This window comes from Salmo salar, chromosome ssa12 (assembly GCF_905237065.1).
Source record: "Salmo salar chromosome ssa12, Ssal_v3.1, whole genome shotgun sequence".
Classification (NCBI taxonomy): Eukaryota; Metazoa; Chordata; class Actinopteri; order Salmoniformes; family Salmonidae; genus Salmo; species Salmo salar.
Genome location: NC_059453.1, coordinates 53,781,748 through 53,805,568, shown reverse-complemented (window position 1 = coordinate 53,805,568; position 23,821 = coordinate 53,781,748). Strand labels below are relative to the sequence as shown.

The window sequence follows — 23,821 nt, the reverse complement described above, 5'->3', positions numbered from 1 at the left end:
CATAGGCTATAACTGAACCATTCTAAAGCGCATAAATCACCTCGGCTGGTTTATTCCCTACAGAAACCTAATAGCTTGGGTGTCCAAATGTCTTCCACGTAAATGAGGGCACACAATTAAAAATCGGAAAAACGGCGCAGCTGTTTATAGCCCATTTCACTGTGGAAAAGGGTCCGCAATACATGTCATTTGAATGAATTTTAAGTTTTCTGGTTTCATATTCGTCTCCAGGGATCATAAGGAAAAATCGTCTAAAACAATTGCTATGTGCACTTACAATCCCCTTCTCGAATTGGATTACTCGTTTACCTAGCTCTTATCAATAGCTCTTATCCATTTAGAAATTACAGTGCATGGAGAATGCTGTTATTTCTATGGGGAAAAAAGACATGCTTTTTCCACTTGGATCCGACAGGTTCCCTCGACCATATTCATAGTTTCCTTGCGCTTAAAGGTGGTGGAATTAAGTCAAGGTCAGAATACGGTTTACCAGTAGACACACCTCTGCCACACCTTCATTTCTTAGATCTCCACCCCAGACGGAATAGCGGGTGAAATAGCATGCTATTCTCATTCTTAAACTCGAGGTTAGAATATGTTTCAAGAGAAATGTGCATAAAAAGGGAATTACGTTATTTTTACGCACGCTTAACTCGGGTCAGAATTGGGGGCCATTATACATACCTCAACTGCAAATTGTACACATCTGAGTAAGGCCCATGGAGGACAACCTACAGTGCAACGGGCCGACGTGAACATGCCTGTAAAGAGAGCTTTATTTGACTTTTACATAGCAACAATGAATTGTCCATTGAGATCATTGTGGTGAGAAGAAGTCACTTTGCTGAGTCATGATGAAATCCTCACAGGAGGTCCAAAGACTGCAGCAATTTCCTCTCACGTAACACACTTGATCTATTTTTGAAGCGTCATGGGGCTACTCAGAAAAGACTCCCCATTGTTAAAATCTGGTTTCCCTTGACACCGATTGGGCGTTCATGTTTCATACCCAGCTGTGATGGCTCAAACAGGGTTTGAAAAGAACAAATTAAACTTTATTTAAACATTTTGTATCACAATATGCTTTCCAATACTCCTTAACAACCTTGACATAGCCTACCATATAAACAAACGGTCGGCAAGTAGCTTAACTTAATCTGCAGGCCTAGATCTCGCCAACAAACGGTTTTTAGAATGGCCAGCCACGTGTCCTTGTGAGAGGGGCCATTGACTACTCCTCCAGATACAGATACCCTTTTGAAACGGAGCGCTGTTTGTGTTTGTTTAATGGCCGAGAGATTGTTATCTCTAATCCACACATACGCACACATGCACACTTAACCACACACATCCTCAGTACATGGAGCAGTTCAGTGTGTCCCGGTAAAGGGCTCTGAGTTGGTGTTTTTAACATTGAGCTGCTTTCCCTCAGAGCCATCATACCAACCACTGTCAGACCAGCCAGCTACTGTACCCACTTTCCTCCACCAGTGGCCCCTGAGTTTGGGAAACTCTGGTCCAGAAATTCTTTACTTTACTCTCCTGTATAGGATATGTTTCTATTTCCTACATTCCAGTCAGATTTGGCCTCCTCTCCCAGCTCTGCCAACCTACATTTTCCACTCTGGCCAGTAAAGCTATGCTTGTGTTTGCCTTGGAAGATGGTGAATTCGCAAAGGAACCGGAGTGTGGATAGGCTGTGGTCTAGTACGGAGGTCAGACCAGTTGAGGTATTTTCGTTTAAGTTTTTTTTTTTCTTCCCGTAAACATTGAGAATGAGTCTGACTACATACACTCCGCTCTATTAGGCTTTTTAGTTTCTCACGATCAACGTGTATTACACACTGTACCTGGGCTTCAGGTAAACCATATCGCTGCAGACAAGTAACATCTAGTGCTTGCTGTGTGTGTGTGTGTGTGTGTGTGTGTGTGTGTGTGTGTGTGTGTGTGTGTGTACGCGCGCATGTATGTGTGTGTATGTATATATGTGTGTGTGTATGTATATATATATGTGTGTGTGTGTGTGTAGGTTATGTGTAGATGTGTGTGTGTATATGTATGTATGTGTGTATACGCGCGCGTGTGTATATGTGTGTGTGTATATATGTAAGTGTGTATATATATGTGTGTGTATATGTGTAGGTATGTGTATGTATGTATACGCGCGCATGTGTGTATATATATATGTATGTGTGTATATGTGTGTGTGTGTATATATATATGTATGTGTGTATATGTATGTATATGTGTGTGTGTGTGTACACATAATAAAATGTGTGTGTGTGTGTACACATAATAAAATGTATGTGTGTGTGTACACATAATAAAATGTATATGTGTGTGTGTATATACACATAATAAAATATATATAAATATATATATATATGTGTGTGTGGTTTAAAAAAACACCTAGAAAACCACACCAGAGCTACTCACAGTGTGTGTCCTGCATGTGACTTTTGGAGAGAAAAAAACCCTCAAAGGTGGGAATCAGGGGCTTCATGTTTAATGCCATTAAGCAGAATCTAGGTTATACAAATAGGGAATTCAGTCAACTTGCTTTTCTATCATTAAAACCCTCTTGTTGGACTGACTGTCACGCATGCGCACTATGGCTCGTTCTTGGCATCCTCTGTCCTCGCCTCCTCCTAAGCAGTTTTGGAGAAGATCCAAAGTCCCTCCCTTCTGACCTTCTCCTCCAATGGGTTTTGGGAAGGAGTCAAGGAGAGATGTGAGGAATGGAGGAAAGATGAATTGAGGAAAAAGCCTCAGAGGAAAGTGGTCATGGAGGAGGCATGGCGTACCACCCCTGCTGGTCTCGGTCAGTCTGCTCTTGCGGTGTTACTTCTCCTCGTGATAAATTCCTCAGGCGCCTAGGCCTCTCCTCCCACACACAGAGGAACTCAGACCCCTGTCTCTCTCGTTGTGTGGCTCGACGTCGCCCAACCCGCCTGCCCTGGCTGTTCTGGGTTTCACACGCTTTCATCCTGGCCTAGCAGCGCAGCCTTCATGTTTTTATCCAAGAATTAGAATGGATAGAATAGAACACCCATAACATGGTTCTAACATGGTTACATTGAGGTGTATTGTCCGTCCTATCTACTCTAGTTCTGTGGAGTGTAACAGAGTGGATAGAACAGAACGCACTCGGTTCCAAATTCTGAAATGGAACGTGGCCTTAAAACGGGATGTCCCTCTTGCCATTCTACTTCTAAATAGGGTGTTGCGACATCCCCCTAGAGATAGAACAGAACTCATGGTTAGAACATAATAAAACTCGCATGGTTCTATATTCTGAAATGGAACATAACTTGATGTGATTGTCCCTCCTAGCCAGTGTAATTCCATAGGGTCTCCGAACCATTCGCATTCTTGGCATAGCTCCTGGGCTCCACTGGGAGAACTCTTTGGCAGGCAGCAGCAGAGATCAAACCCCAGGGAGGAACTGGCTGGAGCACAACAGAAGATTCCTGACACACTCGCACATATAGAAACATGGACATGAGCACGCACAGCTCACATTGCACATATACATAACGTCTTGAGGTAGCGTTGGTAAATTGACATATAGCCCAGTCATACCCAGAGCCAAAGAAATACTATACAGACTGTCCAGACTGGTGTCACCAACAATAACTTAGTTTAGTTTGTAGTCTTGACTCGAGTCTCATCCTTGTCTTACGTTCAGCTCTGTACGGTCATTCCAGTATTAGAGAAATTCATTCAATGCTTTTCATGTTATACACTTTTTATGTGGATTGTGAAATATGAGTAATTGGACCTTTTCACTAGTCCAAAATATAATACTAGGACATGTTATATGAGGAGGAGATGTTCCTTGTCTGGTCATGTGATCAGGACAAACTCCAGTCCCTAGTTGAACTCTGAAAGGACCATGTAATAACAGAACCTCTCTCCGTCTCCAGATCTGTCCCAGACGTCGTCTCCATCGCTGTCGGACCAGCTCTTCCTGGGTCGAGAGGAAGGGACGGGGGCCGGGATCAATGTGGAATGTCGGATCTGTGGAGACAAAGCCTCGGGGTTCCACTACGGAGTACACGCTTGTGAAGGCTGCAAGGTGAGGAAGCCGAGAGGGAAGGCATGAGGACATCCCAGGAGACTCCCGGGATGTCAGTGTTTTGGAGTAGCCCACTGCATAATTCATAAATCTGACCTTTTCACTTTTCCAATCAAATCTGCTGCCCTTTATATCTAGTCATCTAATCATTTCTATCTAATATACACTTAGCTTCTTTTTTTTTTCTTCCACCCTGCGCTTACTTTCTCTCAGGGCTTTTTCCGCCGGACCATCCGTATGAAGCTGGAGTATGAGCGCTGTGAGCGCAGCTGTAAGATCCAGAAGAAGAGCAGGAACAAGTGCCAGTACTGCCGCTTCCAGAAGTGCCTGCTGCTAGGCATGTCCCACGACGGTGAGACACACACACACACTGATCACCTTTCCATTCCCTCATTTTCACTTTAGACAAAGTCAAGGATGTGTACCCTGTGAGTAGCCCCAATTTATGGATGTACACTGATAGGGTTTTTCCTGGTTGTTCCCAGCGATCCGGTACGGCCGCATGCCGGAGGCGGAGAAGAGGAAGCTGGTGGCAGGCCTCCTGGCAGGAGATACGGCTCCGACCACCAACCCCAACGGCTCGGACCTCAAATCCCTGGCCAAGCGGGTCAACAACGCCTACCTGAAGAACCTCAACATGACCAAGAAGAAAGCTCGCAGCATCCTCACCGGCAAGAATAGCTCCAGCCCGGTAGCGTATCCATATGTAAATGAAATATAATACTTTAACACCAACTCAGTACTGTATCCACATGTAAAAATGATACATATAATGCATTAACACCAGGTCAGCTCAATACTATACACATACAGTGGGGGAAAAAAGTATTTGATCCCCTGCTGATTTTGTACGTTTACCCACTTACAAAGAAATGATCAGTCTATAATTTTAATGGTAGGTTTATTTGAACAGTGAGAGACAGAATAACAACAAATAAATCCAGAAAAACGCATGTCAAAAATGTTATAAAATGATTTGCATTTTAATGAGGGAAATAAGTATTTGACCCCTCTGCAAAACATGACTTAGTACTTGGTGGCAAAACCCTTGTTGGCAATCACAGATGTCAGACGTTTCTTGTAGTTGGCCACCAGGTTTGCACACATCTCAGGAGGGATTTTGTCCCACTCCTCTTTGCAGATCTTCTCCAAGTCATTAAGGTTTCGAGGCTGACGTTTGGCAACTCAAACCTTCAGCTCCCTCCACAGATTTTCTATGGGATTAAGGTCTGGAGACTGGCTAGGCCACTCCAGGACCTTAATGTGCTTCTTCTTGAGCCACTCCTTTGTTGCCTTGGCCGTGTGTTTTGGGTCATTGTCATGCTGGAATACCCATCCACGACCCATTTTTAATGCCCTGGCTGAGGGAAGGATGTTCTGTTCCAAGATTTGACGGTACATGTCCATCGTCCCTTTGATGCGGTGAAGTTGTCCTGTCGCCTTAGCAGAAAAACACCCCCAAAGCATAATGTTTCCACCTCCATGTTTGACGGTGGGGATGGTGTTCTTGCGGTCATAGGCAGCATTCCTCCTCCTCCAAACACGTTGAGTTGATGCCAAAGGGCTCCATTTTGGTCTCATCTGACCACAACACTTTCACCAGTTGTCCTCTGAATCATTCAGATGTTCATTGGCAAACTTCAGACGGACATGTATATGTATTCTTGAGCAGGGGGACCTTGCGGGCGCTGCAGCATTTCAGTCCTTCACGGCGTAGTGTGTTACCAATTGTTTTCTTGGTGACTATGGTCCCAGCTGCCTTGAGATCATTGACAAGATCCTTCCGTGTAGTTCTGGGCTGATTCCTCACCGTTCTCATGATCATTGCAACCCCACGAGGTGAGATCTTGCATGGAGCCCCAGGCCTAGGGATATTGACAGTTCTTTTGTGTTTCTTCCAGTTGCGAATAATCGCACCAAATGTTGTCACCTTCTCACCAAGCTGCTTGGCGATGGTCTTGTAGCCCATTCCAGCCTTGTGTAGGTCTACAATCTTGTCCCTGACATCCTTGGAGAGCTCTTTGGTCTTGGCCATGGTGGAGAGTTTGGAATCTGATTGCTTCTGTGGACAGGTGTCTTTTTTACAGGTAACGAGCTGCGGTTAGGAGCACTCCCTTTAAGAGTGTGCTCCTAATCTCAGCTCGTTACCTGTATAAAAGACACCTGGGAGCCAGAAATCTTTCTGATTTGAGAGGGGGTCAAATACTTATTTCCCTCATTAAAATGCAAATTAATTCATAACATTTTTGACATGCGTTTTTCTGGATATTTTTGTTGTTATTCTCTCTCACTGTTCAAATAAACCTACCATTAAAATTATAGACTGATCCTTTCTTTATCAGTGGGCAAACGTACAAAATCAGCAGGGGATCAAATACTTTTTTTCCCCCCACTGTATGTCAGTATTATGCATACAGTGCCTTCATAAATTCACACCCCTTGACTTATTCAACATTTTGTTGTTACAGCCTGAATTGAAAATTGATTAAATCTTTTTTTTTTCCTCACCGATCGACACACCATACCCCATAATGGCAAAGTGAAAACCTGTTTTTAGGAATGTTTGCAAATGTTTTGAAAATGTAAATACAATAATATCTAATTTAATGAAGTATTCACACCCGTGAGTCACTACATGACACATTTGGCAGTGATTACAGCTGTGAGTCTTTCTGGGATAAGTTTCTAAGAGCTTTGCATGCCTGGATTGTACAATATTTGCCCATTTTATTATTTTCAAAATTCTTCAAGTTGTTGATCATTGCTAGACAACCATTTTCAGGTCTTGCCATAGATTTCATAAGTCCAAACGGCCACTCAGGAACATTCACTGTCTTCTTGGTAAGCAACTCCAGTGTAGATTTGGCCTTGTGTTTTAGGTTATTGTCCAGCTGAAAGGTGAATTTGTCTCCCAGTGTCTGGTGGAAAGCAAACTGAACTGGGTTTTCCTCTAGGATTTTGCCTGTGCTTAGCTCCATTTCATGTCCTTTTTATCCAGACCTTAACAGTTATAAGCATACCGGTACTCTGTAGTGTGTATTGGATTTGCCACAAACATAACACTTTATATTCAGGACAAAAAGTCAATTGCTTTGTCACATTTTTTTCAGTATTACTTTAGTGCCTTGTTGCAAACATGATGCATGTTTTGGAATATTGTCTTTTAAAAATAATTCTGTACAGGCTTCCTTTTCACTCTGTCAATTAGGGAAAGGGGATACCTCGTCAGTTTCACAACTGAATGCATTCAACTGAAATGTGTCTTGGGCATTTAACCCATCAGAGGGGTGCTTCTTTAATCGACGTCTGTTATTGGCAATTAAACTCTGTTTTAAAATCACAATTGGCTTCATGGTGGCATCCCTGAGCTCAAAGGGATTTTCAATGTCTGCTTTTTTATTTATTTATTTATTTTACCAATAGGTGCTCATCTTTGAGAACTATTGGAAAACCTCCCTGGTCTTTGTGGTTGACTCTGTTTTGAAATTCACTTCTTGGCTGAGGGACCTTACAATTATCTGTATGTGTGGAGTACAGAGATACCAGTGATAACAAGGGGGTTGAAAACTTATTGACTCAAGACATTTCAGCTTTTCATTTTTTAATGAATTTGTAATAATGTCATAACATCATTCTACTTTGACATTATGGGTAGTTACACAGTTACACATCTACATTTAATCAATTTTAAAATTCAGGCTGTAACACAACAAAATATGGAAAAAGTCCAAGGGATGTGAATACTTTCTGAAGGCATTGTAATTGTTACCCAGAAATGATTTGATAATGTAGCTGCTACAATTTCCATGCACTTCAATTGTGTCCATGGCCATTTTTGATTCTGTCATTTCAATCCACACTAATCGAAGTGACAAGAATGTAGCCTATACTCCAGAAGGGCACTTTAGCACCAAGGAGCATAGGCTGCACTGAAACTTCACCTCTGCTCACACTGCCTGGCTCTCCAGTAGCTTTGGTTGCCTAGCAACATAGCCGCTGTGTATAAATGTGTTGTAAAAACCCTGGTTGCCTTGATGCCTTATCACTGTTGTGTCTGAGATCGTGGAGAACAGGGCAATGGGCCAAATGTCGGTGTCACTCGGAACAGCGTACGCTTTTTCATGAGTTGGTCTTCCCTGTGGCTCAGTTGGTAGAGCATGGTGTTTGCAATGCCAGCATGGTGTGTGCAACGCCAGGGTTGTGGGTTCGATTCCCACGTGGGGGCCAGTACAAAAAATAAATAATGCATGAAATAAAATCTATGAAATGTATGCATTCACTACTGTAAGTCACTCTGGATAAGAGCATCTGCTAAATGACTAAATGTAAATTTCATGAGGCTGTGTGCACTGCTCAAAAAAATAAAGGGAACACTTAAACAACACAATGTAACTCCAAGTCAATCACACTTCTGTGAAATCAAACTGTCCACTTAGGAAGCAACACTGATTGACAATACATTTCAAATGCTGTTGTGCAAATGGAATAGACAACAGGTGGAAATTATAGGCAATTAGCAAGACACCCCCAATAAAGGAGTGGTTCTGCAGGTGGGGACCACAGACCACTTCTCAGTTCCTATGCTTCCTGGTTGATGTTTTGGTCACTTTTGAATGCTGGCGGTGCTTTCACTCTAGTGGTAGCATGAGACGGAGTCTACAACCCACACAAGTGGCTCAGGTAGTGCAGCTCATCCAGGATGGCACATCAATGCGAGCTGTGGCAAGAATGTTTGCTGTGTCTGTCAGCGTAGTGTCCAGAGCATGGAGGCGCTACCAGGAGACAGGCCAGTACATCAGGAGACGTGGAGGAAGCCGTAGGAGGGCAACAACCCAGCAGCAGGACCGCTACCTCCGCCTTTGTGCAAGGAGGAGTAGGAGAAGCACTGCCAGAGCCCTGCAAAATGACCTCCAGCAGGCCACAAATGTGCATGTGTCTGCTCAAACGGTCAGAAACAGACTCCATGAGGGTGGTATGAGGGCCCGACATCCACAGGTGGGGGTTGAGCTGACAGCCCAACACCGTGCAGGACGTTTGGCATTTGCCAGAGAACACCAAGATTGGCAAATTCGCCACTGGCGCCCTGTGCTCTTCACAGATGAAAGCAGGTTCACACTGAGCACGTGACAGACGTGACCGAGTCTGGAGACGCCGTGGAGAACGTTCTGCTGCCTGCAACATCCTCCAGCATGACCGGTTTGGCGGTGGGTCAGTCATGGTGTGGGGTGGCATTTCTTTGGGGGGCCGCACAGCCCTCCATGTGCTCGCCAGAGGTAGCCTGACTGCCATTAGGTACCGAGATGAGATCCTCAGACCCCTTGTGAGACCATATGCTGGTGCGGTTGGCCCTGGGTTCCTCCTAATGCAAGACAATGCTAGACCTCATGTGGCTGGAGTTTGTCAGCAGTTCCTGCAAGAGGAAGGCATTGATGCTATGGACTGTTCCCCAGACCTGAATCCAATTGAGCACATCTGGGACATCATGTCTCGCTTCATCCACCAACGCCACGTTGCACCACAGACTGTCCAGGAGTTGGCGGATGCTTTAGTCCAGGTCTGGGAGGAGATCCCTCAGGAGACCATCTGCCACCTCATCAGGAGCATGCCCAGGCGTTGTAGGGAGGTCATACAGGCACGTGGAGGCCACACACTACTGAGCCTCATTTTGACTTGTTTTAAGGACATTACATCAAAGTTGGATCAGCCTGTAGTGTGGTTTTCCACTTTAATTTTGAGTGTGACTCCAAATCCAGACCTCCATGGGTTGATAAATTGGATTTCCATTGATTATTTTTGTGATTTTGTTGTCAGCACATTCAACTATGTAAAGGAAAAAGTATTTAATAAGATTATTTCTTTCATTCAGATCTAGGATGTGTTGTTTAAGTGTTCCCTTTATTTTTTTGAGCAGTCGCTCTTATCCGGAGCCACTTACATGAGTAAGTCCATTCATTTTTTCCCCCCCCCCTTCTCCATACTGGTCACCCATGGGAATCAAACCAACAACCCTGGCGTTGCAAGCGTCATGCTCTACCAAGTGAGCCACACGGGACTTGTCTGCATACACTTTCTTCCTAAACTAGTCCCAGGCAGAATGCAATTTCAAGTGAAAGGTCTGTTTTATTGTTGTCATACTGCCATTACTTAACTAAATACCCTCCCCCATAGCCCTTTGTGATCCACGACATGGACTCGTTGCACCAGGCTGAGAACGGGCTGGTGTGGAACCAGCTGATCAACGGGACGCCGCCCAACAAGGAGATAGGGGTTCACGTGTTCTACCGCTGCCAGTGCACCACGGTGGAGACGGTCAGGGAGCTCACGGAGTTCGCCAAGAGCATCCCCGGCTTTGTAGACCTCTTCCTCAACGACCAGGTATATACAAGAACACACCAATTCATCAATCAAGACCAGGTACAGTAAAGCAACATTAAGTCAAATCATCAATCCATAGTTGTGTTGGGTGAGTCATTGTACAGCCAGGAATGTCATCTATAGTTGGCTATATAACATACAACATGTACACATGCTGGACAAAACCCCATTTTTTTTTTTTAAATACTATTTGCGATATTGGACTAGTGATATTCAGGCTGCTGTTCTCCCTCCCCGCCACCAGGTGACGCTGTTGAAATACGGCGTGCATGAGGCTATCTTCGCCATGCTTCCCTCACTCATGAACAAGGATGGGCTGCTGGTGGCCAACGGGAAGGGCTTTGTGACCCGGGAGTTCCTGCGCAGCCTGCGGCGGCCCTTTAGCGAGATCATGGAGCCCAAGTTTGAGTTTGCCGTTAAGTTCAACGCCCTGGAGCTGGACGACAGTGACCTGGCCCTGTTTGTGGCCGCCATCATCCTCTGTGGAGGTATGTGCTGGTTCTGTACTGGTACTACCATTTTATAATTCAGTACTATGCTGCCACAATGCATTTTCATAATAACCCTAACCATTCTACTATCATAATAAGCCTAACTAAACTAAGCCAAGCTGAGGTTAGTGCTGAAATCGTGTACAAGTTTGTTTTCTACCAGTTGACATACAGCATACTAAACCCCTTCTCCCACTCCTCTCCCCACTCCTCCTCTCTCCCTCCGCTCTCTCCTCCTCCCAGACCGTCCGGGGCTGATGAACATCAAGCAGGTGGAGGAGATTCAGGACAGCATCCTGCAGGCCCTAGACCAGCACCTGCTGGGCAACCATGCTGACTCACATTACCTCTTCCCCAAGCTGCTCAACAAGATGGCCGACCTGCGCCAGCTGGTCACAGAGAACGCCATGCTGGTCCAGAAGATTAAGAAGACTGAGTCAGAGACCTCACTGCACCCGCTGCTGCAGGAGATCTACAAGGACATGTACTGACTGGACTGAACTGGACCAGACTGGTTTTAGCTTTCTACCACAGCGATGCTGTTCACTCACTCCTGTGAGTGGGAGTCACATGGGGTGCATGTTTTTTGTTCCAGCACTAACACACCCGATTCAACTCCTCAGCCAATCAATCACGACCTGGATCAGTTGAGTCAGGTGTGTCGGCGTTTTTATTCTAACGTTTTTTTTATAAAAGCCTGAGGAAAACAGATGCCTGAAATGGCAATGTGCTGACTGGTGGGAGTTATGACTATGAACATAGCTGCACACTCTTGTTTCCGATGCAATTAATTTCTAAAGAATCACCATAGTTTGGGCAGCAAACTGCCTTCATCAGGGTCTCTTGACTGTCTGGACTGGATGGAATGACATACTGATTGGGAATGGAGCAATGGACTAATGGGAGACATACAAAGTAATACACACCCTACCACATATTAAACATGTGTGGAAGTGGTTGGGTGTGCCAAATATATATGTGTGTGTGTGTGTGTGTGTGTGTGTGTGTGTGTGTGTGTGTGTATGTATGTGTGTGTATATTATATAAAAGCTGATTTGAGCTGTTTAAAGACATAATTGATGCTGCTGTATAGCAGGTATTTAACTGTGGTTGGACAGGACTGATACAGTTGACGGCTTGTAGTGTCCTGCTCTCAAGGTGGTGAAGGTGCAGAGGTATTCCAGGAGAATAGCAAACAGCTCCCCAACCAACGCCACAACAAAACCAAGACTCCTTTTATTTCCCCCCCTCTATTTTTCGACCGATGATCAGCGTTGCTATTTTTATACAACAGATTTTTGTAGTCTCTCCCGATGAGGAGTGTTTTTTTTACAACGGTCAACCCATTCTTAACCCTGCAGTTCAGGGTTATCACCAGACTGTTCTGCCATTTTGTTGTTTGTTCTACAAACTCTGAGAGGTTGTGATGCTGATTTTCAGAAAAGGGATGGTTCTGCTTGCCTGTAGAAATAAGAGGGTCGTCGGAAACCATGGGCGTCCCCTTTCCCATTCTTAAGGCCCTTAACCTGGGATCAGCTATCACCAAACCCCCTTAACTCTCCTTTCCTCATATGGATACCTTCAGTACAAATTCACACCCGTCAACCTCCCAATTTATCTGTCAATCATAGAATGATTTTGATTGATATCTCACCCCCCCCCCCCCCTCCTCTTAGACCAGGAAGCACATGGACATACTCAGTCTCACTTCTCAATGGACACATATACACATTTATAGATTCTTACAACCTCCTAACCTCAATACCTTTTTTGTTTTATTTTGTGTACAACTGTTGGGTCTAAAACCATGGGACGATTCTGTGTTGTCATACTGTGAAGGTTAACCTGACCCCAGGGTCTGTGTAAGATGTTTCCATGTATGATTTTACTTATGTATAATTGAAGTATTATTTGTATGTATTTTTTCAGCCAGGCGGTGTTCTGTAACCTGAGCGCTGTCGATATGCCAAACTCTGAAGCTGGTCGCATGCTTCCTAGTCAAAACAGTTCACGCATATATTACGACAACATCATGTGACGTTTTTGTTTTGTTGTTCGGCAGGGTTCTTTCCGGCTGTTCACGCACACATTTTTTTTCTTCTTCAAGTGTAAGTTCAGTAGCCGACGCCTACGTCCCTTAGTCGGTGATAGGTCAACAGTTGGGGTGGGAACTACGAACGGGATTGTTCAAAGAAGTGTATGCTGTCATTCAATGAGAAAGCGCAGCAGCGGCCAGGCCCTACTGTCTGCACTGCACCACTAGTTTTCATGCACATTATTTCACTTGATGTACTGCCCCAAACATCTAAGACCTCCTCGGCAAACACGTCAATTTTTGGAGGAAGTGTGGCTCAAGAGGGATAAATAACAGTAATATTGCCAATTATTTTCTTGTTTTTCAAGAGAAGGTCTTAAGGGAGTATGCTAGCACAAACATTCGCTTCGCCTAGCCGAGTTCTGCTGGGAGCAAACCCAAACCTATGTATGCAGCGGATGCCTTAACAGTAAAATTCTCATATGATGAGCTTCCCACTCATTCTTTCCCCCTCTTCTCATTCTTCCGCTGAGTAGGGTGTGAAACATTTGGCCAGCTATCGGTCACTCGCACAGTCTAACTAAAGACCATTTTGTAATACTTCGAGAGAAATGGATCCTCCTCCTTTAGTTGCTCCCCTCCTCCTTTCCAACTTTCACTTCAATCACTGGTCTGAAAGGCCTGATCAAATGAAAGCAATACAGTGAAGACTTCTGTAGGACTTCCACCATAGACTTGACCTATACCTTTCTTTTAGATCAGTGATCAACTGAAGGGAGTTGAAATGCATGCCAACGGTTAAGACATCACTGCTAGAAATACATTGACTTGTTCTATTGCTCTGGATAAACCATCATAATACTGAAGCTGTTGGAATTCTTAGATGCAGGGGGACCAATCTATTTTGCCATGAGAGGAAATGAGTTTATCCTCCATTCTTTAGGTCAACCAATCATGGTAACTGATGAAATACTGCATGTCCTACATAGAAATTATTTAAATGATATGCAAATCTATTTTTATTATTTTCTATATTGTGACAGAATTGCTGCAAAAACAAGGTATGTATTATTACAGTACCCGTCGACAGTTTGGACACACCTACTCATTCCAGAGTTTTTCTTTTTACTTTTTTCTACATTGTAGAATAATAGTGAAGACATCAATACTATGAAATAACACATGGAATCATGTAGTAATCAACAAAGTGTTACACAAATCAAAATATATTTAAAATTTGAGATGCTTCAAAGTAGCCACCCTTTGCCTTGATGACAGATTTTGCACTCTCTTGGCATTCTCTCAACCAGCTTCATGAGGTAGTCACCTGGAATGCATTTCAATTTAATTTGTGGAATTTCGTTACTTAATGCATTTGAGCCAATCAGTTGTGTTGTGACAAGGTAGGGGTGCTATACAGAAGATACCCCTATTGGGTAAAAGACCAAGTCCATATTCTGGCAAGAACAGCTCAAATAAGCAAAGAGAAATGACAGACCATTACTTTAAGACATTACATTTCAAATGTTTTATTTCAAGAACTTTTAAAGTTTCTTCAAGTGCAGTCGCAAAAACAATCAAGAGCGATGATGAAACTGGCTCTCATGGGGACCGCCACAGGAAAGGAAGACCCAGAGTTAACTCTGCTGCAGAGGATAAGTTCATTAGAGTTAACTGCACCTCAGATTGCAGCCCAAGTAACAGACACATCTCAACATCAACTGTTCAGAGGAGACTATGAGAATCAGGCCTTCATGGTCGAATTGCTGCAAAGAAACCACTACTAAAGGACACCCATAAGAGACTTGCTTGGGCCAAGAAACACAAGAAATAGACATTAGACCGCCGTAAATCTGTCCTTTGGTCGGATGAGTCCAAAATCTTTTATTGTTGGTTCTAACCGCCGTGTCTTTGAGACGCAGAGTAGGTGAACGGATGATCTCCGCATGTGTGTTTCCCACCGTGAAGCATGGGGGGGGGGGGCTTTGCTGGTGACACTGTCTGTGATTTATTTAGAATTCAAGGCACATTTAACCAGCATGGCTACCACAGCATTCTGCAGTGATACACATCCCACCTGGTTTGCCCTTAGTGGGACTATCATTTGTTTTTCAACAGGACAGTGACCCAAAACACACCTCCAGTCTGTGTAAGGGATATTTGACCAAGGAGAGTGATGGAGTGCTGCATCAGATGTCCTGGCCTCCACAATTCCCCGACCTCAACCCAATTTAGATGGTTTGGCATGACTTGGACCACAGAGTGAAAGAAAAGCAGCCAACAAATGCTCAGCATATGTGGGAACTCAGGAAGCAGGTTGAGAGAATGCCAAGCATGTGCAACGCTGTCATCAAGGCAAAGGGTGGCTACTTAGAATCAGAAATATATTTTCATTTGTTTAACATTTTTTGGGTTACTACATGATTCCGCATGTTATTTCATAGTTTTGATGTCTTCACTGTTATTCTACAATGTCGAAAATAGTCAACAATAAAGAAAAACCCTTGAATGAGTTGATGTGTCCAAACTTTTGACTGGTACTATATGTGACTCCTTGCCCATACAGGAGATGGGTTGCCAAATTGTTACAGATATCTCTTGAATAAGTGCTTCAACTGTCTATTTTAGCTCACAGGAAGTTGCTCAAGCACAACTCACTGATCTGATGCTGACTACCTACAGCAGAAATGTTCTCACAAGGTTGCATTGGCAATATTCTGTTGCCAAGTTGAAATTATGATGATGATGATGATAATAAAGTGAAAAGTGTTCAACCACCTGTTCTGGTTACAGTATGCTGTATCCACTTGGAGTCAGTGTACCCTGGGGGGTAGTTTCTCCCCCTGAGCGCACCTTTTTTCTTCCTCTAACCGTCTTCCTTTCTCTCAATAGGAATATTTTTATTTTCTGCTTTTTGTCTGATGCCCCTGGATATGTCATTGTCACAGACCACCTGTGGTTATTCAACTTTTATTGACACATTTTGTGTCAGTAAACTTCTAGAGATATGGTTTGGTGCTGAACTGTTCTAAGTTGCTCTCCATGCTCTTTTCTCTGACTGCTTGCAGACAAATGACTGAATTCCCTTAACTAGCAGCACTATTACTTAACTAAAGAAGTTGTCAATAAAAACCCTTTTCCTTGTTGCGTTTCAGTTACTGAATAGAACACGTTACAATGAAATGTCAGCAAAGTATTACTGCTGCACAATATATTTTCCATGAGCAAAAAGCTAAAGAACAAAATATATGAATCTCAATGGTTGACTGATTAATTTATTTCCCCATACAAATGTATGAACACAACTAGCACAGGTCTGAAATATTCTACCATCTACAATGGCATAGTGTGCATTTCCTCCCATTTAACCTCTGTGTAAACACCTGGTGTTAACTGTGATGGAAATAATACGATTTCTACCTTTATGTATAGAACTTCCTACAAATCGTTGAATTAAACATTGGGTAATACTTTTGATGTGTCTCTTACTTGCTTGACTACATGTGATGTTCTTGTTTTCAATTATTGGATTAAATCTCACTAGCATCACCCTACAGGCGGTAAATCATTGGATCTGATTGATTTGATACCATGCAATTCAATATTTGAGGACTGCAACCATAGAAATATAATTTATTTATACCAATTAATAAGCCATTGTCAACTTCCCATCTATGGTTATTTTACTCACTGCTCAGTCATATGCTCACTGTCATCCTATTTTTATCACTATTTTATCAGGGAGTGAGCCCTTAGGTCTCTTTTACAGATGAGCCCAGAATTACAGAAAATATAAATACAAAATTCAAGCAGAAAGAAAAACAGTCATAAAAAACAAGGTCGTAAATCAGCTTTTTGAATTGCCCTAGACAGAGGCACAAAAAACTCAAATTTAAGAACATTTTGAAGATTTTTCCCACAAATAAGGTGCGAGAGAACTAAAAGCAGATTTACTTAACTTGGTTGAGACCAAAGGAATTTCCAGAGTTAGCCATCCCTGAGACCGGGTGTAAAAAATAATTGTTTTGCAAATGCAACTGGGGCCATGTAAATAATTGTTATGCTACTCATTTTAAATCCACCGGTGGCACCTTGTGTGACCATAAAAGTCTGTGTGCGACCGGGCACAGAAAAATTATTTTGTTGCACTTTAAAATGTGCATCCTGCGACCTACTGTGCAGGATGGAAACAGGATTCCCCCCAAAACGGAACAAACTACCAATTTTTTTTTATTTTGTAATTTTTTTTATCAAACAACTTTACTGTTAAAAAATAAACGGATATGTTCCCGACACAAGCTTAAGTGAAGCCTGGGAGGGCGGGCCGTTTTCCGGCGTCAGTACACCTTGCAAGTCTTCAGATGTAAAAGTCCCAAAAACGTTTCTGCCACAGCCACAAATGTCCAGTTTATTAGACTTATTTGAGCCTTGCGCCGTACAGTTTACAACTGTTGTAATGAACGCCACAAAATCCACATTTTTTAACACATGGTATCTTTTCATTGGCAGCAAACATTTACTTCAGGCTGTGGTGCATCCACTAACATATCTCCACTAACATATCTCCACTAACATATCTTCACTAGCATCCACCTAACCGACCCGCGTGGTGACGTCAGAACGCTCGGATCAACCCTGCTCCTCGGCTAGAGTGTCGCCTTACGGTTAATGTAGTCATTCTACAGATTCAAAATTGACCAACAAACGCTTACATCATTTGCATTATGCCAGCTGAATCTCCCATAGCAACCGTGCCATTGCAAACACACAAAAAAAGCTAAATATAAGGTGGCATGTAAGAGGATGACGCGCTTCTTTTGATCTTAAAATGAAGAAAATAGGCGCAAAATTGTAGGAGTAGACCCTCCCACGACTGAGAAACTTATGGTTACTGTACTATAATATAGTGATTTACCGTTTATCAAAAGTTGGATCTTGAAATGATCCTATAAACGTTCCGCTTTTAAACTAATAGCCTATCAATTGATATTCCCGTGTCCATCCGATCCTCTTCTTTAGTTGTCTGTCGATGTTGTGCAATGTTATAGGCTTAGATGTAAATGTTCTTGTCGTTTATAATGGTTGGAATCCAGCCGTTGAATCAATAAATGATTGTAGGTCGGGAGGGGTTGTTAGGTCAGGTAGGTTACCCTGTCTGTCTAATGCTTCTCTCCTGCGATGACAGGACACCCTGTGGCCTTTTAGATGGGGGTCCCTTTCATAGGGCTGGGGGGTTAGGGTTCCGTTATTTCGTGGCCCCCACCCCCATAAAAGTTGCCCATCACTGATGTAGATGATATGTTAAATGTTTGACATCATATGTTCACATCACATCTGCAAGGAACATATGAACCAAAGAATGAACTCTGGTCAAAGGTTGTGCGCTATATAGGGAATAGGGTGTCACTTGAGATTGGCCCCAAGATTGGTGCAAAGCACAATAGACAATTGATTAGTGACCTTTCCCATAATTTGTCTTCATGTATCATTGGAAGTAGCCTAGTTGCAAGCTCTCAGTTAATGTGTGTGTGAGAGAGAGAGAGAGAGAGAGAGAGAAAGGAGGGGGAGAGAAATAATATTTGTTCAAAGGAGACAGAGTGCATGTGTCCATCTGTTTACAAGTGTAAGTGTGTGTGCGTGTGCGTGTGCGTGTGCGTGTGCGTGTGTGTGTGTGTGTGTGTGTGTGTGTGTGCGAGCGAGCGAGCGAGCGAGAGACAGAAAGAAAGAAAATCCATAATATACAACAAAATGGGTCAGGTCTGTATACCGACTGTCAGGTGACAGCCTGTCGCCACTGGTTTCCTTCCTGAGAGTGTTTCCTTTGTTGAGGTGTGAGTGTGTGCATGCATGCGTGCATGTGTGAACTGCATGTGAACCCAATGAGCTATGCCAGATGAATGCGTTCAGCAGATGTGTCTGAACAATGACACTCCAGAGACCTCACTGACCCTCCAGCTATTGTTTTTCAAGGACAGGCTAGGCTCAGGCCAGGCTATCCAGCTTACCTACAGAGCAGAGTGGAGCCCACCGAGGGTTGCCTGTCTACCCAGACTCCTTGCTCCAGCCAAACCCTCCCAATTCCCTGGGAAACCTGACCTGACATTTGTTTGGAACTCAGACTGTTACCCCCCACTGTGTTTGAATGGGGATAGGATTGTGAGACTGTAAAAGCTAGCAGATAAGCACTTAGTTTACAGGCATTGTGACAATTGTTTATGATTGATTTTTGTCTTATGTGTTAACTCAAGTCTCTCGTCAATTTTTTATTTAACCTTTATTTAACTAGGCAAGTCAGTTAAGAACAAATTCTTATTTACAATGACGGCCTTGTTCAGGGGCAGAACGACAGATTTGTATCTTGTCAGCTCAGGGATTTGATCCAGCAACCTTTCGGTTACTGGCCCAATGCTACCTGCCGCCCCGCAGGATACCTCAATTCCCTTGTCGCTATAGTGCAAGGGCATCAGTATTACCATAGTAGCAGCCCCTTATCTCTACTGTGTCTTATAAATGGACCTTGGATTTTATAACATATCACTTGGGCAAGGCAGGTCAGAGTTCAGCATACATTCAGGATTTGGCCAAAGCTTTCGATACGGTAGACCATTCCATTCTTGTGGGCCGGCTAATGAGTATTGGTGTCTCTGAGAGGTCTTTGGGCTGGTTTGCTAACTACCTCTCTCAAAGAGTGCAGTGTGTAAAGTCAGAAAATCTGCTGTCTCAGCCACTTCCTGTCACCAAGGCTCAATCCTAGGTGATCCTAGGATTTTGTGTTAAATGCTCTACAACAAAGCTTTCTTAGTGTCCAACAAGCTTTCTCTACCCTTAACCTTGTTCTGAACACCTCCAAAATAAAGGTAATGTGGTTTGGTAAGAAGAATGCCCCTCGTCCCACAAGTGTTATTACTACCTCTGAGGGTTTAGAGCTTGAGGTAGTCACCTCATACAAGTACTTGGGAGTATGGCTAAACAGTACACTGTCCTGATCTCAGCACATATCAAAGCTGCAGGCTAAAGTTAAATCTAGACTTGGTTTCCTCTATCGTAATCGCTCCTCTTTCACCCCAGCTGCCAAACTAACCCTGATTCAGATGACCATCCTACCCATGCTAGATTATGCAGACATAATTTATAGATCAGCAGGTAAGGGTGCTCTCGACCAGCTAGATGTTCTTTACCATTTGGCCATCAGATTTACCACCAATGCTCCTTATAGGACACACCTCTGTACTCTATACTCGTCTGTAAACTGGTCATCTCTGTATACCCGTCGCATGACCCACTGGTTGATGCTTATTTATAAAACCCTCTTAGGCCTCACTCCCCCCTATCTGAGATATCTACTGCAGCCCTCATCCTCCACATACAACACCCGTTCTGCCAGTCACATTCTGTTAAAGGTCCCCTTAGCACACATATCCCTGGATCGCTCCTCTTTTCAGTTCGCTGCTGCTAGCGACTGGACGAGCTGCAACAAACACTCAAACTGGACAGTTTTATCTCAATCTCTTCATTCAAAGACTCAATCATGGACACTCTTACTGACAGTTGCGGCTGCTTTGTGTGATGTATTGTTGTCTCTACCTTCTTGCCCTTTGTGCTGTTGTTTGTGCCCAATAATGTTTGTACCATGTTTTGTGCTGATACCATGTTGTGTTGCTACCATGTTGTTGTTATGTTGTGTTGCTACCATGCTGTGTTGTCATGTGTTGCTGCCTTGCTATGTTGTTGTCTTAGGTCTCTCTTTATGTAGTGTTGTGGTGTCTCTCTTGTGGTCATGTGTGTTTTGTCCTATATTTATATTGTATTTATGTTTTTATTTTTAATCCCAGGCCCGTCCCCGCAGGAGGCCTTTGCATTTTGGTTAAATAAAGGTTAAATAAAAAATAAATACAAAAAATGTCTCACTGTACCTCCAATGCCACATTATGCCTGAGGACTTTGATATGTTCATTTTGGTCTTTGAGACTGCAAGAACCAATACTATTTATAGGGCTTTCGTATGAAGTTATCACATGCTTACACTAGCATATTGGTATTACCAATGCCAGTGATATAAATGTCTAAATCCACATATTCAATCCAGAAAATAGGCTAGAGATTATTCACAGGGGAAAAACTACAAATATGGCCAGAGCGGCAGCGCTGAATTTACGTCACCGACCAACGTCTATAAACTGCGACGGACTGCTCTTCTTCCTTCTTTTCAGTGCTCTGTCGCGTGTGAGCAATAACGTCAAAATGAGGTGAGCGAAAATGACTGCAAATAAAGAATAACAAGATGTCAGATGTTATATTATCGTCAATTAAATACTTTCTATAGCTCTGCCGTGTAACTGGGTTCACTTTCAACCTCATATTTACGAGGATTTGGTGAATTCTCCACTTCTACCACAATGCTACTAGCTTGCATGCTAACGCTAGAATGTGACCTAGACTCACATCTACATCCATCTAGCATTAAATCGTGATAATATTTGTTCCGAACTGAACTAAATAGTGCCGGACCTGACTAGTAATTGTTAATATTGCAATAGTTTTGTGAATTGTCCTTTTTTTTACTGGCTTTTTATAAGTTGACTCATTTCCAGTTTATAATGTCGATTACTGGCGAGAACTTGCTATGGCTTCAAGTCAGTTAAGTCCGCAAGCAGAATGTGGGACAGGATGGACATTCATGAATTCTTAAAGCTAGGTCTAATGTGGTACACTGTTATTGACACTGAAACATTTTGTTTGATTACAGCAAGGTATCCAGGGATATGCTCTATGAGGTGGTCAAGGAGGTCCAGGCGGGATCTCTGGCCAAGCCACGCAAGTAAGAACCATTTTCTAGTCCAAAGTGCTCCCTTGGCAGCTGAACTGTTTGGACGTTTAAATACATGTTATTGCACATTGTTCTTTCCAATAATTTGGTATAATACTGCATATTTGTTAATTGTCACACTGATGATCTCAAATGCTTTGTTCCTGGACCTGTGATGTTTACCACATCCTTTCACGTCCTAAAGGTTCACGGAATCCGTAGAACTCCAGATCAGCTTGAAGAACTACGATCCCCAGAAGGACAAGCGTTTCTCTGGCACCGTCAGGTTCGGCACCTTTCGCATATCACCCATCCTTCTGCCTGTCTGCCCCTCGTAGTCCTGTGTGAACTGGCCTGGTTTGGCCCATTTGATCTGAACATTTGAAATTCACTTGCTCATTCCCAGTCCCTTTCATGCACACGCAAGACACTTATGCAGTCAAGTACATTCTCTCAAACGCTTTAACAGCAGACCTCTCACACTTGCACACAAACTAAATTCCACTAGCAGGACTGGTGTGGGACAGGCGGTGCAGAAGTGTTTGGGTAGTCCGACTGAAGCCCTCCCTAGGGAGAGGGAACCAGCGGGCGGACCCCTACCCTGGGTCTTAAAACATGAGGGGAGGCAGACGGGGGGGACTTCGCGCCCCCCTCGAGCCGACCATTTTAGTTAATGGTGTTGCTGGTGGAGTCAAGAAGAGAAGCCAGTCGGTGTGGTATCTGGTAAGACTCCAGAGTGCTCTTCTCTGGTATGAGTCACTGGATGGCCATGTTGGAAAGGGTGAAAGTGACTTGTCTGTACTGATCACAAGGTGCATAAACTAGTGGTGTAAGGATTTATGTTTGTAAAGGTGGGTTTAGGGGTTTGCTCTAGTTAGAAAGCATCCATTCTAGCATGGCCAGGTGATGACTTCATGTGGTTTGTGTGAGCGTTACTGGTGTGCCATATGTTTGAACTTTAATGAATCACCCCTGTAGACTGAAGACCACCCCCAGGCCCAAGTTCTCTGTGTGCATCCTGGGAGACCAGCAGCATTGTGACGAGGCAAAGGCTGCGGAGCTGCCACACATGGACATTGAGGCCCTCAAGAAGCTCAACAAGAACAAGAAAATGGTGAAGAAGCTGGGTGAGTGGTGCTTTGAGTCACTGAGTTTTCATATTATCCATCTAGATCTTTCCACATTTACATCGGGCTTAGATTCTCTGTCCTGAAGCACTGGGTCCAAGTCTCGTATTCTAGTCTTGTCTCTTGGTTGTTCTGTTGACTCCCATCTCCGTCTTCCCCCTTCAGCAAAGAAGTACGATGCCTTCCTGGCCTCTGAGTCTCTGATCAAACAGATCCCTCGTATCCTGGGGCCTGGGCTCAACAAGGCTGGCAAGTTCCCCTCCCTGCTCACCCACAACGAGAACCTCAATGTCAAGGTTGATGAGGTCAAATCCACCATCAAGTTCCAGATGAAGAAGGTACGGCTCAGTTTGGTGCCAGATACAGTATATGTAGTTGTATTTCATATTGTACATGTGTGCATCCAGACTTGGAAGGCGCGTTGTGTAGACAACTTTGGGAACTCTGTTGGTAGGGGCCTTGTTCATGGGCTACTTTGTTAATCCAAAGCTGCTCTGATTTCTGTGACCTTTTTTTGTTAACATGTCTGGGCTCATTGTGACCATGTCCTCTATTCTAGGTGCTGTGTCTGGCGGTGGCAGTGGGTCACGTGAAGATGTCTGAGGAAGAGCTGGTGTACAACATCCACCTGGCGGTTAACTTCCTGGTGTCTCTGCTGAAGAAGAACTGGCAGAACGTCCGTGCCCTCTACGTCAAGAGCACCATGGGAAAGCCCCAGCGTCTCTACTAGAGGACAAACACTTTTACTACCAATAAAAGGAGAAATCACATATCTTCCCTTTGGTGATGTCTTTGTTGTGCTGGGTTATCCCCTATGCAAGGTATTGTAAGACATGATCGTAAAACCTAAAATATTCACTATCCTGTGTTTGGAAGTAATGCAAAATACCTGAAGATTAACCCTTGATA

The 23,821-nt window shown here is 43.6% G+C and overlaps 2 protein-coding genes across 3 annotated transcripts in view; both read left to right on the top strand.

The window, feature by feature from the left end:
- Positions 1-15,016, top strand: part of LOC100136526 (peroxisome proliferator-activated receptor delta) — a 38,998-nt gene extending 23,982 nt beyond the window's left edge. Inside the window, exons 3-8 of one of the 2 annotated variants that reach the window (XM_014131867.2) lie at positions 3,927-4,078; positions 4,292-4,430; positions 4,564-4,769; positions 10,247-10,453; positions 10,698-10,941; positions 11,188-15,016. In XM_014131867.2, the coding sequence (XP_013987342.1) occupies positions 3,927-4,078; positions 4,292-4,430; positions 4,564-4,769; positions 10,247-10,453; positions 10,698-10,941; positions 11,188-11,435 (1,196 nt within the window). In that variant the 3' untranslated portion in view covers positions 11,436-15,016. Of the gene's footprint in view, positions 1-3,926; positions 4,079-4,291; positions 4,431-4,563; positions 4,785-10,246; positions 10,454-10,697; positions 10,942-11,187 lie in introns of both variants that reach the window. The other variant, XM_014131866.2, reaches the window with a different exon arrangement.
- A 6,075-nt stretch (positions 15,017-21,091) lies between these two features.
- Positions 21,092-23,682, top strand: LOC106565120 (60S ribosomal protein L10a). Its single transcript, XM_014131872.2, has 6 exons — positions 21,092-21,225; positions 21,726-21,797; positions 21,991-22,071; positions 22,764-22,912; positions 23,078-23,250; positions 23,472-23,682. The coding sequence occupies exons 1-6, from the start codon at positions 21,107-21,109 to the stop codon at positions 23,640-23,642; spliced, it is 765 nt and encodes a 254-aa protein (XP_013987347.2). The 5' UTR covers positions 21,092-21,106; the 3' UTR covers positions 23,643-23,682.
- The last annotated feature ends 139 nt before the right edge of the window (positions 23,683-23,821 follow it).